Source organism: Falco cherrug, chromosome 7 (assembly GCF_023634085.1).
Source record: "Falco cherrug isolate bFalChe1 chromosome 7, bFalChe1.pri, whole genome shotgun sequence".
In the NCBI taxonomy this organism is placed as follows: Eukaryota; Metazoa; Chordata; class Aves; order Falconiformes; family Falconidae; genus Falco; species Falco cherrug.
The window spans coordinates 22,588,451-22,605,747 of NC_073703.1; the positions used below are offsets into that span (position 1 = coordinate 22,588,451).

At 41.9% G+C, this 17,297-nt stretch overlaps 1 protein-coding gene across 1 annotated transcript in view; it reads left to right on the forward strand.

Moving 5' to 3' along the window:
- The first annotated feature begins 16,491 nt into the window (after nt 1–16,491).
- The window catches only part of USP3 (ubiquitin specific peptidase 3), a 48,597-nt gene continuing 47,791 nt past the window's right edge, over nt 16,492–17,297 (forward strand). Inside the window, exon 1 of the mRNA XM_027798112.2 lies at nt 16,492–16,512. Within this exon, the coding sequence (XP_027653913.1) occupies nt 16,512 (1 nt within the window). The 5' untranslated portion in view covers nt 16,492–16,511. The remainder of the gene's footprint in view (nt 16,513–17,297) is intronic.

The following is a 17,297-nucleotide window of genomic DNA, read 5'->3' on the forward strand; positions in this document are numbered from 1 at the left end:
TTCTGTAGAAGAAATTGTTTTTTCATCACCCTTCACATAACTGGCAACCTGTCTGACAAGCTGCTAAGGCTGATATCAGTAACAGTTGAAAATCACCTCCTCTGCAAAAAGCCCTTCTTGTATAGGAGGGTGTGGACTGAGCTATCTGCCAAACTGTGTTTTCATATCTACTTCCTTCCTCTTTTCTGCCAACATTCTTGAAAAGTTCACTGTGCTGAGGTACACACTGATTCTTAGAATCTCTCTCAGCTGCTTTTTGCATTTTCACAATCTACACCTCTCCTTCCGCAGCTTCTGGTTCCTTCTTCACATCCTCTGGTCTGGCTTCACAACCTCAGGATGAATTCCAGGCAGTGCTTTCAAGGCTAACTGGATAGAAAGCTCTTTGCTTGCAAAATACAAGCCACAGAAAAGAAGAGGAAACCCTGATACAGTTAGTTGCCTATATTCTGCCCAAACCACACAGGACTTGCCATTTTATTCTATCTTTAAGAAATTTTAGGTTGCTAGCAGTTGGTTTTCATCTGAGCATCAGTTCAAGGCAGAAACAGAGCAGGGTTAGATTGGTGGGGCTCATGAGAAGCAGATTTGGATCTCCAGTGTGAAAGGTCAGGTTGAAATCTTGTGTGGGGGTTTATCAATCTTTAACTTGCTCTGTCTCCTAACTTCAGTGGTGTTTGTCAAGGCAGTAGTAGCATATAGACTAAGGTGATAGCAATCCTGGAAAGTGCATAGGACAAGTTCAAGGCAATTCATTATGCTGAGAAACATCTTCCATGAATGTGAGTGTTTGCCATATTAAAATACATGTTTACAATGCAGTATGCAATAAGTAGAGCCAAGAACAGGGAGGATTAAAGATGATGTGGGTAATGGAGAAGAAACCAAAACACAGCCACCCAGCAGGACCATGGGCTTCAGAGGACACTCAGTGTTGCTGTGAGATTCCCTCTTGAGTGGAACTGCAGAAATGCCATTGTACTATAATATAAAATGATTCCATATCCTGTTTCTTCCTAGTCATGATTTCTCATTTTAAAGCTGGGGCAAAGGAATGCAAGGGGTAAATGATAGGTTGCCTAATGTGCCATACTGGAGAAAAACTGAGTTTACAGTCCCTAGAGTCTGAGGCCCTGCTCCAGTTAGCAGGCAGCACTCCCCACCTGATGCAATTAAGGATCATGAATCCTTTTTAAAAGCAGGATCATTTGCAGGGTGCTATCTGACCCGAATATAGATTTGCTTAGCAGCTCCATGATTTCTGTTCCTCAGTTTTTCTGACTTGTTTTTCTCTAGAGCAGTTGATTGCTAAACTTTCAGTTCTGCTGCTCTCAGCTGAGAAGGTGGTGGAGCTTGGCTGGCTTATGCTATGAGAGTTCCCTGTAGCAGTGGTACCAAGATATTATCACTGTCCAGCTGTGATCTAGCTAACCAGGACTTTGCAACACAGGCTGATTTTGCTCCAAATTACACTGAAACTTTGGCTTCTATGGCACTTCAACATGACAAGCACAATGAAGTATTTAACACTACTTCAGTCTTACTGTACATGAACAGAACTGCTTTAAAAACAGATAATTCCCTATATGAGATATATTTCAAAGGGCAGAGATGCACTGCCATCAGCAGTTATTTTCAGTCAGATTCTTCTGTAGCAATTTTTCCTCCCAGTCTCTGTGTGTAGAACTGGGAACAGAAGGAAAGGCAGGACATTGCTTCCCAGGGCACAGTGCTGTAGAAATCAGACAATGATAGGGTAAATGGCCATTAGGTAAGGAAAATTAGAGAACACATCTGAACCGATGTACTTGAGCTTTGTTGAATGTAGTACAGTGAGACTGCGATGACCACTAGCCGAGATTGTTACTGCTGCTTTCTGCATTGCCCAGGCTTAAGTATGCTAAAAAGAGCAGCTCCTTGCTCATGTTTGTGTTTTTGGTATGGTAGCAGTTGCAATGGACACACAGGTCAAATATTGCAAGTAGAGGGACATGGGTAAACATCTCCATGTGTAAATACCCTTGTTTTGAAAATGCCTATGCACATTTAGTTGGCCAGCTCGTGTTCTGCAGTTCATCAGCAAAGGAAATTCTGTTCTGCCTCACTTCTGAGTTCTGCTAATCTGATTACAAAAGCAAAGATCTCTGGGGTTCCCACTGCTTCTCTCCTCCAAACCAGCCCATCCTCATTTATTCATTTTGTCTAGCCCATAACGCACCACACACAGAACAAATTCCAGATACGGATTGACAGGGACAACAGCACTTGACTCCTATATTGGGTAACTACTTCCTATAAGCTTATGTTTTCTGATTTGTCCTTCATTTTTTGATTAATAAATACCCTGTTTCTATTTGTTATTCCAAGAATTACTTCTTCATGGCAATCCCTTTTATAGCATATATGAGAATGAGATATAGGAGAAAGAAATGAAAAATGTAGCTAACAAGTGATACTGTCGTCATTTGCAATGTCAGTAGGTCCTTAATGACTACACAACATGCAGAAGAGGTTGTGTAGGTCTTTTTATGAAAGCTGTTCATATTATAGATGAGTCAGAATAGTCATTTCCCCAAACTATATAGAAGAAGTTAAATTTGCTCTGCAGTTGAGATTCAAGGCTGACAGGAAGAACGTGCAAATTGCCAATTTATTTAGTAAATCAAACTTTGCCATTGTCAGACACATTTCACATTGAGGTGGACTCAAGGATTTTGGAAAAAGGAAGTGAAGGCAATGATATGCTTCCAGGAGTTCCAGATTACAAGAAATTAGAAATACTTCCTCTATCTTTATGATTGCTTTGACCTTGCTTGCACAGTTTTGACAGCACCATCCAACATATGCTCAGACAAAATTTCTTTTGTTTTTTTCCTGTCTTCACTGTCCTTTGTCCTGTTGTGTTTTTCCCATGGAACAAACGTTGTACAGCCATTACTGTATATACCTTGTTATATCTTGTGGATTTTTTTTGCAAATTAATTCCTAAAGTATTCCAAGGATCATATCCTCCCAGTTACACAGGAATCAGATGAAGAGTCATGTATGCTAGCAGGAAATTGGATTGGAAATGTGGGCTTTCAGGTGTTCGTCAAGGAGTGTCAACACGTGAGTTGAGCAGGTATACAAGAGTTAACTGTTACTGCCTATTAGAGCTCTCTGCAAAGTTAATGGGAATGTGTTTTGTTTATTTTCTTGCAAGCTGGCTAGCTTCTATGCTGATCAGTCAATATGCACAAGTGACATTATTAAATACTTGATACTACCTGCCCATTAGATGGATGAGATGAGGCCTTCTCATAAGAGCATACAATTGGAGCTTTCACTCGCAAATTTTGTGATTATTTGACCGACCACCTGTACTCCCTCTTCCTGGTTTAGCTTCAAAAAGGAAGCTGATCTAAAATGAAAAAGAAGGCTTTGATGTCAGCAGTGTCAAAGGTGAGGGGAGATGCTGATAAAAAACGTTTTAGCAAACACATGGATAAATGGCCATAACAAAGAGAGTCTTTATGAAGCACCATGCATACTGTAAACAGAAGCAAACAAGAAGGTCAGTTGGATCCAAAATAAGAAATTAACTTAATGACTGCAATAACTAAGACCAGTCTGGGTGGCAGTGCCATCTAGTGGGGTGTCACCCAGCCACCCCCAGGTTGGTGAGGCTGCCAGGTGTTGGGGTGACTGCTGGCAGTGAGGCCCGGGGAGCGCCAGTGGAGACAAGGCTCCGCTGCTGCCTGCTGTGGCACAGATGGTACGAAGCCGTGCTGATTTACTGGTGGCCTGCTGTGCGTGAGCAAAAGGTCTAACTCCGGGACTGTCTGAGGAAGTTTGGAGACTAAGGGTGCTGGCAGACAGATGTAATCTAGTTGTCTCAGAAAGCCTGACCATGCTCGAGGGGTCTTCGGTGTCAGGCTGTTTGCCTCGATGACCCAAGACAGAAGTCTTTCAACTGAGTCCTGTTTTCATGTTTGAGCTGTGCTGGAATATAAACCTTGATGTCTATGTTTGAAATGTTAGTGCACACTGCCATTAAGTCCATCCTCTTGGAGTCTCTAGTTGTGTAGATAAACCAGGTTGTTCAGAGGTTCAGTAGTTGTTGTCTTATTTTTGACACTGGCTCTCCTAGAAAGGTCACTGTGTTGTGAAACTGGCCGCTTCCAGGTTATGGGATTTTGTGAGTGGTATTTTTATCTCAGGTATGTTCCTTGTTACCTTGACACGGAAGGAATGTCAAGGAAACGTCACGTCCTTCCTTCAGGCCTTTCAGTCTCTCAAAACTGCATTTTGAAATGACTATGGAAAGCAGGAAATTGTTCAGTATCCTTGCTTATATCATATCTACTCTACTGAAAGATCAGTTAGCTGTTTGACAAGCTGATGAAGATGAGAATAGTTAACCCCACTAGGTATTGCCTTTCACAGCCAAAGTTTAGTGCTAAGAATGCCTTCTTGCAACGCTGTGCACAGGCAAGGTGAAAACCCTAGGACTACCCTGCACCAGTTGACTCCAGTTGCGGGACTGGTTACAAGCACTTCGTACAGGTGATCCAAGATTGGCAGAAGCAATTTGTGATAGGCAATTTATTTTTTATGGAAACACAGACGGCTGCTGAGGGTTGCTGAAAAGCGAGGGAAGGAGGGAGAGCAGCAGAAGTGATAGATGCAATAAAAGATGTAAATTCTGGACTGCATAGTCAGTCATCACGTATGGCTGTCCCAGTTCTGATTCCCTTCCTAGGGCAAAGGCCTGAACCTCCCTTGTGTTTGGCCACAGGAGTGTATCGAAGAGAGCTGGAGGGGCTTGTGGTCCATTACATTCAGGAGAGACTAACCCAACCCCCTGGGTCTACATAGCTCGACTTCAGGAGCTTAATTCTGGTCTTGGTTGGTGAGGCACAACCAGCCAGGCAGGCAGGAGCTGGAGACACAGGAGCAGCCATGGGATAGCTCTCCTGGCAATCCACAGCTTACTCTGATTAGATCATAGGTCTGTTTTCTGGCTTCTAAGCTTAAGTGCCATAGCTTCTGCTACATTTCTTGCTATGGTTCAGTGTTGTGCAGGCATGTGTATGTCTGTATGCAGTTTGGTGTGACTCTTACTTAAAAGTGAAACCCAGAAGCACTCCAGTGGGGACAAAAAGGAATTTTAGTCCAAGTCCCCAAAATTAATTTTGAGTCTTGCATTTGTTTTCCAGTGACAAACCATAAGCCTGTAGAAACAGCAGATGTTTTGCTCTGTTTCAAAATGTAGGTCTTGCTGGCATCAGATGACTCTTCAGAAGGCATTTGGGAAGTGGGAACCTAGGGATAGGTGTCATTTCATCCCTGGAAATTAATATTCAGTCTTCCTGGCTGTAGAACCAGTACTTGCACCTTTAGGAATCACTAGATGAGGACAAAGAGATACCAGAAAATATGTATATGAGAGGGAGCCCTTAAAAAGCCAACTTGTTAATAATGTTTTGGGTGTCTCACAATAAGAATATATAATAAATATATATATAAAACAACTAGGAAGAGATGGACGTATCCATTAATTTTTTTGAAGGGATAGATCAAGATATAAAATAACTACTAGGTAGCTAGCTATTAAAGATAAGTGCATATTAACTCCTTATTGGCAGAGATCAGGCTACGAGGTGAACCTTGCATTATCAGTTAAACTGTGGGGACAGCAGACAACCCCCTCTTTCTTGGCAAAGGCACTGAATGTGCATCCTGAGGCACAATGGATAATGGTAGAATTTTTTTCTGCTGTGTTTTCATTTTTTTCTTGCCTCATTTTCATTGCATCAGCAAGTTTGGAAGGTAAGAACTACTTTTTAGAAAATCCTTTATGTTGGCGATGATGCACAAATCCGAGATACTGATCACTGGTCATTACAAGACACAGAGCTAGAGCAGGAATTAATAAATCCAATGTCCTGCCCTCTAAATTACATCCTACCTCTCTGAAATTCCCTATATGTTAGTGGTTTTCCATCTGCCCTCCCAAAAATATTATGCCCTTAAGGAAGAAACTTCTGCTATGGCAGAATAGCCCAGTGAAGTCAAATTCAAGAGTTCTTGTGTGTTCTGAAGTATGTGCTAAATGGGCTGGGAACTGGCAGACTGAGCAGAGCAGCACTGCAGGATTTCCTGTATGAGAAGGCGAGCACTGCTGTGTGTGTCCACTTGCACAAATTCAAATCAATTTTCCCAACCTTTTTTTCTGTTCAAAATAATATTCAGATTTAGAGCCTGTTTTCCATGAAGTCAGCTCTCAAACAGATTTACAGGAGCATGTAAGATCACATCATGGACAGAACTACAACTCCTTCTGAGTGCATGTATTAGTTTGGTCAGCATATGCTTTCAGAAAAATTATTTTCTCTTGATTTGCCGGGTTGAATTTAACCTATTACAGTAAAACATGATGGCAAAGGAGCTTGGCCTCACATCCCAGCGGCTGGGGGAATTCAGCTTGTGTTTGAACAGTAGACTAAACTCTGATGCTTAGAATAGGTTTAGCAGGACCCATAAAAGAAGCAGACTGAATGCTGTATGTACAGTGGCTGTAACTATAACCAGTTAGAAATATTTCTAATCTTGGCATGCGAGTCAAAAATCCAAATATATTGCCAGTTAATTTCAAGGCATTACATTCAGTTTCTGAGAAAAACAGCTGTCAAGTATCTAATTAGTTGCATGTGGAGGATCTATGCAATGAATAACAAATTGAGTATGTACAAAGCTAAACATTAACCTCTTTGGTGCTAATAGATATTAGGACTTAACAGAGGTCCTCAGTCACAGGATGAGGTGGGTGTGATGCTTTGTAGTGAACTGTTGGTGCAGGGACTGGCCATGGCTGCTGTGTGCTCTCCAAGGGCATGGCTGATTCCATGTAAGTTTGAGGACATGAGGATCACCTCGTATCCGAGTGGGTTCTCAGAGCTTGTTCAGGAGAGTGGCTGACGCTGGTCCGAGGTACATCGCTCCCTAGGACAGTGGCATTCTGCAGTGGGGCTGTGGAAAGTTTCCCAAAGATTGTGGAAAACTGCTGGCTGTCTATCTTCAGTAAACTGTATTTGGGATTGTTTTTTGCTTGAAAATAAGAAATAATTATAATAGCCTCTCTAGCCTTTTGTAGTTGAAGTATTTGTTTTTCAGTACTCTGTTGGTTCCTAAACCCATTCAGCCTTCTAGAAACTGTGAACTGCAGAGGCAGAGGGAGCTGGCAAGAGGAAAACGAGCTCTGCAGATGGGCCATAACGCCTGAGTCATTCCTATTGCAATCTGTGTTTTAATATTGTGCTACATCCCTGCAGTGTTGCAATGTTTGGCTTTTTAGGGTTTGGCAAAGAAAATGGGAAGGTGTGAGATTTGCTGAAGGCCTGGATGTAGGTGGGGAACACTGAGGACCCAGCCGGTCAGCCTGAACCAGCTGCAGCCCAGCCCTAAGAGGGCAGCCAGCCTGGTGGGAATCCTGAACTTTGAAACATGGCCACGGCCATGGAATTGGCACTGCACAGCAGAGTGCTTCCCTGCTTCTCTGCCAGTAATTCAACAAGAAGCTCCTTTAACGAGCTCAAGCCAGTCATTACAATGCTGGCTGCTGGTAACTCAGGGCCTGGGGTGCCCCTTGCCCACCTTCCTGCTCCCCATTTCCTGCATCAGTGCATTCTCCAGGCTGCCCTTTCCCCCTCTCCAGCACAACTCAGTAGGATTCCAGATTATTTGCAGAATTTCCAGAAAATAATACGAAAATTCTGGGAGGAGTGCAAGCGCTGGGCACAACCATTTAGTTTCCTTTTTGGAAAAAAAGCAGAGGTGGTGTTCTTACATTATGCAACTTGTCTTTACCTCATGGCTGGGTTGCAGAAGGGAAGGGAGCTCACGTGGCAGTACCTCTGCCTTTCCAGTCTGATGTGTGGAGATGCATGAATTTGCAGAGCCCTCTGTAAAGCGTCTTGTTTTGGTCTTTGGCTCAGAGCACTCTCTCTTCTGAGATGCTGTGTTGTGGTACTGACTGAGCAATAATGATGGGGCATGAAGTCAAGAGACTGTGATTGTGTTCTGAAGCATATTAATATGGGGTTTGTAAGACAAATACAGGAGGAGCATTAAATGTTAGCTCTCTTCATCTGATGCATTTATCCAAATAATGGTGTTACCCCTTTAGAGAAAGATTCCTTGCATTCTTTCATTACAATCTTTGATTTATCAGCCTGTCCTAGGTTCCACTTTATCAGAGATTCAGATCTTTGCCCATCCTCAGAGTGGAGCTGAGGACCCAATTCACTGAATGGGGGGATAGAGAAGTGATGATTGTATGAATGATGTGCGGCTAGAATTGGTATCTAAAATAAGCTCCAACAAATTTCCTTCTCAGCTGCAGGATGGTGACCCCTGCCACCATATGAAAAGCACAAATGGTATCCTATGTTATGAAAGGTTACCTAGTAAAGTGGTATGAAATAATAAAAGAATCGCAAAGGCAAAACCTTTTCTGTGGTCACTGCTGTGACTAACAGGGTTTCTCTGTGCTCATTTAAAAACATGCTGAGGATTTATTTGCTTGTGTGTGTGGGATGAGAAAGGATCCCTGCAAGGTGGCAACAGACCAGAACAAATTTCCAGCAAAAGTTTCCAGCAAGCCTAAAATGTGTATTCATGGTGTTCTCAGGTGGGCTTTATATAACAACTAAATAATAGGTGTACACTTGTGAGCCACTATATTTGTCCCGTCTGCACATGCTGGAAGGCCCAAAAGTGGGGTTAAAAAAAGGCTCAAGCAAACAAGTCCATAAGAAGAGTACACCAAGGTGAGGCATTTGCTAAAGATGGAACACAGCTTTCTCCTCATTGCTTTGCGCTCCTGGATCCTGCCAGAAATACGCCTCAGAATAACAGGATCATTTTTGTTGCTGGCCTCTGCTCTGTCTGCATCATTCACCACACATGGTCATGGTGTTGGCTCAAGAGCTTATATGCAAGACACTGAAGGAGTAGCCAGACGAAAGTCTTGCTATAAGAAAGACGGAGGCATTCATTACATAGTCAGCTCTGGCCTTGTCTAGGTTCTAAGCTGGCAGGGTGGAAGGGAGGATCTGGACAGGGTACCAGGAGTCCCCATGCTGGATTTCAGTTTCTGACTCAGTGATTGACTTCCTTCCGCTTAATTGCTGTCTCTACACCTTTGTAAATAGCTGTAGATGCTGCATACGTTCCACATTGCAGCCAACCAGACCCATAAAGCAGTATGAACTGGGGAAGTTTGGAAAAACGGCCTCATTGCTCTGTTTCCTTCTTCCACTGGCGCAAAACCTGCAGAGGTTCACTGCAGTTGATGCTACTGCACAGAAAGGATGAATGCAAGGACCCTTTGTCACTGCTCCTCCACTAGTTTCATTAGCACAGGACGGCTGGCTTGAGTCAGACCAGACAGAAGTCCCTTCGTTCTTCTTGGAGTGTCTACGTGGCAGAGGGATGTTATGTGCTCATTAACTTCCATGCAACTCTAGTTCTCCTTCTATTACAAAACAAAACCAAATAACTAAGCCAACTCTGCTTGTGACTGGAAAAACAAAACAAAACAAAAACAACAGAAAAAGAAAAACAAACCCCAAACCTAACTTTACAGTTTTTTCCAAAATATCTTTAAGCTGTCTGGAGTGACTCACTGATGTCTGCTACACATCAAGCAATCTAAAGTTATATTTTAAAATAAAACTAGAGAGGTGAATATTAACTCTTCTTCAGCCTCAGCTCCAGATGTATTTATGGCTTAGTGTTCTGGGCTGAGACTGTTCTAAATCAACAGGAGAACCTATGCTTAAGCAACTACGAGGTGATTAAAATAGCTGTCTCCTCATGTTGGGCTTGCAGAATGAGCTCTGCTCATGCAGAAACTCCAGGCAAGCTGTGCTCCAAGCAGTATTCTGTTAGCTTTGGAGACATAAAAAGCTTGCTTGGTTTGTCTTGCTGGTAAACACATTGCCAGTCATACGTTGGCTTTAAAAGCCAATGTGAAAGAAGTCAGTGTTGTAGTTTTCCAGAAATGTAAATCTCTTAATACTGACTGCAAAAGCCAGGGAGTCAGGGGTAGGGGAAGAGGGAGAGGTAAACGTGGGCCAGTTCTTTGTCATGAAGGCATGAAAAATGGGTGTGTTCTTAAATGAAATTTATTCTGCTTGTATTTTAATACTATGTTCCAAAAATCTTTTAAAATACTGTCATCCAAGAATGCAGGGAGTCCACATCTTTTGGCCTGTACTCCCTTTGGGCAGGCGGTGCACCAGTGGTGCAGCTGCTGGTTTGAAACCTCCCCACAAGAGGATTTTTCATGCAGCTCCTGAAGCTGTTGGAGTTCTCCCACCAGCTTGTTTACCGCAGCAGTCTTGTGTCCAGAGCTGCAAATGATATTTCATAGAGTGATAACCACATTATCATAGCAAACAGGGTAAAAGGCAACCAGCATAGCCCAGCACTGTAGATTGTAAGCATTCCTGAATAGCCTCTCTTCTTACAGAACTGTGAACTGCTGCAAACTGTTTGCTTACAGACGTGCTGCTGGGAATGGGAATGACTTCTTCACTGACAGGCAAGGCGTGAAGAGTTTTTCCACATTAGCTGCATAAGTCTGTTGAGATGATGGTAAGTCTGATGGATTTTTAATTTCACTTTTCATTTCAGCCCTTCATTTCAGCCCTTAGTGATGCATCTTCACAATCCCTCATGACTTGCAGCTAGCTAAGTCAATGCAACCTCAAACTGCTAAAACTCTGAAATGTTTGCATGTCTGAAAACAGAATAATTTGCAAACAATGTAAGCAGCATATGCCAACACCACATACAAAAAGTACACAGTGCACATACTTGCAGGAAGAAGTAAAGTCTAAAGGTAGTCCTGGTATGTAGAGACATTGTGGTTTCATATTGCTAATTGTTTTAAAGCACCACCAACAATATCTGCTCATTTTTCCACATGACAAGGTGACGTACCAGTTCTCTTTCTGTAGTTAGGAGCCAGTTTGACCCTAGACATCGGCACAATAGCTACCTGGAGTAGCAGCCTGCTGGCAGCAGCAATGCCTATGCCACAACCCTAGGCAACCAGGCTGGTTGTGGCTGTGGTGGTGTTCAAGCAGAAGGGGACGGGATTTGTATGGCAAAGTTTGCAGTCAGACTCAGTGGCCCAGCAACTGAAGTTGCTGTTTTCAGGTTTTTTCCTTTCCTTCTTGTCTTTGTGGCTGGAAGTGGCTCCATTCCAGCCTTTTATCCTAGGAATGGAAAAATGCAGTGTTGTCTACGTAGATGAGAAGCTCCTTAGAGAAAGACTGTAATGAGAAGCTTTACCTTTGTGCAGAAATACTGACAGCAATGGTGTTAAGCTTAAGCCCTGAATCTGGGAGCAAGATGCATGATTACGTGCCATGCTTCTGAGTACCTAAATGATCTGGCTATTTAGATCAGCCTTTTGATCTACTACAGCTGTTACGTTTACCCATCAAAAGAAAACTATGCTATGTTCGGCAAGCATGTCTTGGTTAACCTGCACTTCAAAGTTTTGGCCCTTATGTACCTGAAGGATGTTGAGCCTGCCATTTTCCCTTGGGGTTGCGTGAAGTGACATTAGGTGAGACAAAGGAGAACCAGGCATCCTGAATTAAAAGCTTTTTTTTAAGCTACACACCACATGAGTTTAATAATTTCTTGAGCTTGGATACTCAGTCATGTTTACAAGAGTAAAATCTCATTATGCTCTAAATATAGGCCTGGCAGTCTCAATCTACTTTAAATACCATGTTAGGTTAGTTACAGTACAGTTACAGTACAGGTTAGGACAGTACAACAATGAAGTCTCACATTGCTTAGACTTCACTAATTTTTAGGACATGATGGATCTTCTACTGAAACTAATAATTTAATGAAAGGATCACCATGATGAGACCCCTGCATAAGTTTTCTGGCTGTTTGCTACTTTACAAAACTGTGCTAACATGCAATAGGGATAGATAATGATTAGTCATCTGTTTTTAGCCTGTTTTACATTTCTTGTATGCTTGAACCACGGGAAGTGGTTCAAAAGAAATATGGAATGATGTCGATAGGGATATGCGAATCAGTGAAGACATCAGAATGTAGTTATGTAGCTGCTGCTCAACTATGTTCAAGTGACTAGTGACGGGGCAAGGAGGGACCACAAAATGCAGCAGGTCTTACCAAACTTACTCATTTACTAACTGGAACATCTATTCTGGTCCCTGCTGTTAAAGCACACTTTTAACAAAAGGGAATCAGAGTAGTGAAAGGTTTTACTGTAGTTACGTGTCACCTTAGATTCTTTTTGACACACATATCTCAGAACACACAGAAATGCGTGGTACAGTGTCACAGTGAATTGGGGATGGCTGCATTATCTGAGTGTGGATGAGTAAGTGCGTGCTTCCTGAGAGAGTGCCAATAAGTAATTTTTCATGGTGTACCATAAATTCCTGGACACACAGGCATTACAGAAATAAGCCTGGGTAAATTCTAGAGTCTGGCAGGTAGAGAAGTAGTAATATGGACCTGCAGATATTTTTAAATAGTTGCCTTAGTTATATTGTATCTAATTGCACAAGGCTCTGAGTGAAAGAAATAATAGGCGTTGCAGCTTTAAAATTCTGTGAAAGGTCTTCAGATAGTTTTCTTGAGTGTGAATCATATCATGCTAGGTACTAACTTCCTCATCCTCCCCTTCTACAAAATGCCATGCATTTAAATGATTAAAAATGTATTTGCATGTTGACCTTTCGTGTAAAGCAAATCAAAATCCCAGAAAACTCAGCTATGTGTCTGTTCTTCAAAATTCAGGGCTATCTATGTCAGCAGCTCATAGAAGCTCTCTGGTTACAGCACTGAATAGCTGTTGGCGCCTTTACCTTTTGCTATAATTAGTAAATCAGTTTGGTGTTTGGAGATTAGCAAGACTGCTTTGAAAGATCTAGTACTGCTCATAAGGTGTCCCGGTGGCTTCTTATTTCAGAACAAACGGAATATCTCTCTCTCACTGTATTTTACAATCTTGGTTGCAAGCTCCAGCTAGAGCGGAAAAATTTCAAAGGCGTTGTTCAGTCCTTGAATTAGCAGATGTTAAGTGAAGGGAGTGAGGAAAGGAAATCTGAACCAATGGTCTCCTTTTTCACAGTTCAGATTGCTACTCAACATAGTGAATAACGGAGCCTGAAGACTAACATAATAACAAATAATAGTGACATGGCAAGAAAATTCCTATTTCCCTGGTAATGAGCTGATCCCCAAATAGGATCAAATGCTGCCACTTGGGAGCTAACACGAGTCTCCTTCAAGTCGGTTATCAGTGAAGTGTATACACTGTCCGTGTACTATGGCAAGTTTTTCCCAGGGATACTTTGCTTTGGAGTCAAAACACTTCAAAATCAAAATGCTCTGCGACATTGGCACCTTTGGTGTTAATACTTACAGTTCTTGGTGGTCAGTAAGGTAGAACCAAGGGCTACTATGTGCATGGTGCAGTACAAAATTCTTTATACAAAACTAGAAGCAAGTACGTGCAACAGAGAGACAGATGGGATGCCTTTGTAGCTTAGAGCAAACAAGGAAGCAAAAATAGCTTGTAAAGTATTTTGGCTATCAACAGTCTTGTTTAATACAGAGGGAAAAGTGATATCGTTTGTGTAGTTACAGTTCACAGACACAGATGATACTTTTACTGTAGTAATATTCTACAGATACAATAGATATATACATATATTAACAGATGTTAGAGGTGACAAACGTTATATTAGTTCACCCAGTCCATCCTAGGACTTCCTAACTATATAATTTTTAAGTGTTTGGAATGGGACTTTAGAAATTATTTTAAACACTCTTTTACAGCATTTTCTTTTATCTGTTCTTTTCACAGGCAAACAGATTTCATATTCTGATTCCTGAATTTTATCTGAAATATTATAATTCTGTACCATCTCATTCTCTTCCCAGTCCTCCCAGATTATTATCGTCAGAGTAATTCTTCTTTTCATGACTAGTTTATTGTCCATTTTCCTTAGATTTGTTAACAAGCTAATCTAGCGGTGAAATGGAAAACCTGCATGTCATTTAAACATGCAATGTTTCTGTCTCAGAAAAGTCTATGGTTCTGCCCCATGTGACATAAGAGAGAGTACTAGTGAGTTGTAGGTTCTGTAATTACTCAAGTGCTTTTGAACAGTTTCCCCATCCTTGATCAAATGGATAGGCAGATAGGCTGGTCCCAGCTACCACATTTTCCAGGCAAATCGGTAGTACTAGGTTTTCTTTCAGCAGGATGCTGTGAGCTCTCTGTGCTGTGACACAATATGTAAACTGAGCTGCCTGATTTATTTTTTTTTTAAATATACCTGTAGTTCCCTTTTTTGCCAAAAATGAGTGTGTGAGCCTTGTTCAGTTTCGATGAAGAGAAATTAGTGATGTTGGCTATAAAATGTTCTATTTTGATTAAGATGGGATGAAATAAAGCCTTGCTGATCTTAAAAGTAGCTTAAACACAAGTACAGAATCATTATTGTATTTTCAAGACTGCCTTGAAAATAATATAATATAAAACTTGCATAGCTGATTACAGTAAAAGCCAAATGCCAGTGACATGAATTAACTCTGCTGGATGTCACCCTGATGCACTTGCATTATTGAACAGGCTCTGGAGGTCAGTAAAACAATTGATGAAGCTCGTGTTGAAAGCTGCCAGACATATGAGAACTTTCAGGCATTTGTTTAAAGCATTAATTGAAAAGAAGCCTTTGTTTGTACAAACAACACCTTAAGAAAACAATGTGGAGAATTTTAAAACAGTTCAATTTATTTGTATCATTTTTCACATCTCCCTTGGTTTGCTCAAAAACCCCGCCACACAGAATAGTTACATTCATCTTTCTTTATACTTTGCATTGTGACCAAGCCGTGATATGCAGACAAGGCAGAGTTTGGGTCAGAGTTCAAGTGTTGCCTTTGTTCAATAAGATGTTTCTGGAATCCTTGGAAAAGTGATGTAAAATTAGCATAGGCTCTCAGAAATCAAAGCACTAGATGATCATATGACTATCTCTCTACTGAAAATGGGAATTACGGTAAAAAGACTACAGGCCTTTGCTTGTCTGTTGCACTATTCTCTTCCTTCTACTGCTGCTCTCTTTTCCCCCACTACAGCTCTCAGAATCCAATGAAACAGAGCCATGTCCTCAGGATTTCAACCCCACTCATCTGGGAGATCAGGCTGCAGCAGATTTCCCACTTCTTGTGTTCCCATTTAGCATTCTTTACACTGTGTTGCAAACGACAAAATTATTTTGGAGAGCTTTCAATGCTAAGGTACTGTTTGGTTCCTGCAGAGGAGCATCCAGTCTAGAGGACTGCATCACCCCAAAGTACTCTTGCCAAAATGTCTACTTCTAGGAACTGGATTTTGCAGGTATGCGCAGCAACGGGAAAATCAGATTGTTACAACAGACTTCATGGAATACCAAATTGTTGTCAAGGCCCAGAAAATGTTCAATCTCTTTGGGCAAACATAAACTGTGGAAAAGGACATGTTTTTTTCTGACAGTAGCACATTAACAAATTGTGCCTTTGGCCCACCCTGACTCATGGACTTAAAGGAGAGTGAAACAACCTGACGATTTCCCTTGAAAGAAACACACAGAGGCAGCTCCTCAGCTAGTCTGAACTCAATAGAACAACTCCGGTGTATGCCATCCGGGGAGTCTGACCTGTAGTTTTGGTTGTTTGAAGGAACATCCTTCCAGAGAAACCTATGTATACACACACACAGAGGGAAACATAAAAGGGGGACACACACACACATCTATACACGTGTGTGCGCCTATTTGTACACATTCCAGCCCCCGTGGATCCTATTGATAGCATACAGTTTGTTTGGCCAGTTTCTCTTTTCTGTATGTTTTAGGGAACACAGCTGTTCTGTAGACCTCGGATTCATACTTGATATCGATTATTTATTTTTTTTTTTCCTGAAAAAGCAATCTTCTGTTCTGATGGAATCTCTATCAGCCCAATACAATTGTACTGCTATAGTCAACGTTATTCCCCACAAGAAGCAACTCCTTAAGAAATGAGGGATCCCTCCTTAGCACTGGAGAGAACTATTAATCCTATGATTAATAGATTAGTGGATACTCATACTATGAGAGTAGAAGTTTAGCTAATTTCTCACCGTGCGGGTGCAAGCGGGGGGGGGGAGTAAAGAGCACTTCTGTCCTTTGGGGCTCCCCGGTACCTTTGGCAATACTCGGTGTCACACCGCCCCCGCAAGGCACGTGTGCAGAAGTGTCCCCGAGGGGAGGCACGCCTGCCCACACTTCCCCCAGCACCGCCACGGGTGCTTGCTCTGGACGTTGTCCCAGTCTGAAATTTTTGTCCTTCATCTTGGCCATCTTGCCTTTTAGAGGAGAATCTTGAACCGTGTAAAGCGAGTTGCTTGTGGTGCTACAACCAAACACTGAGCAAGTATGTGACCTTTCTTTTCAGAGCACATGCAGGAAATGGAAATAGGTTTGTTAATGAGACAACACGCTGCCGGATATGTGCTTGTGGTATTTAATGTGCTGTGGTGTACTTTCATACGCAGAGGCATGCAGCTAAGCTTCTGTTTGCCGGAGAGATGGCATATAACTCACAGAGCTGCTAGGCCGGCCTCTAGTAAAGGTTTTATTAAGCTGAGGCCCTGTGTTAGAATTTACCTATTTTCTGATGCTTTCTGTTGATATTTTCCATGCAAGTTGTCTCCCTTAGAGACATGCAGAGTGCATCTACACTGAGTAAAGAATTAATTTCCTTGTGGTGGGTTTCTGTGTAGTCTCCATTGCTATGGCCATCGTATCTGAATATTTCACTTTTACACCTGTGGGAAGTAAGAGGTGAACGCCCCATCCATCAAGTTTCTACTAGGTCTAGATTGACATGTAGTGTTTTCGGAGTGTTTACTGCTTTATGTGTTCAGAGCAAAAGACTTGCTAAATATTCTTCTCAGTTGAGCGTTTAGGACATCTGCCAGTCCTATTCCACATGTTCTGAGTTTACCACTCAGAAAAGAAGCAACATGCCATTGGAGACTATATTCTTTCTCTCTTTAAGCATTTAATCTGGAAATTGAGGATGGATGTTCAGCCATAGAGACAGGAAGACTCCAACATGTATGCTCTGAACAGAGCTGGCCTCTCTTCCTCAGCTTTTTTTTTTTCTAACTTAAGAAAACAGGTCTACTTTGTAAAAAAATTGGTTTAAATAACTTG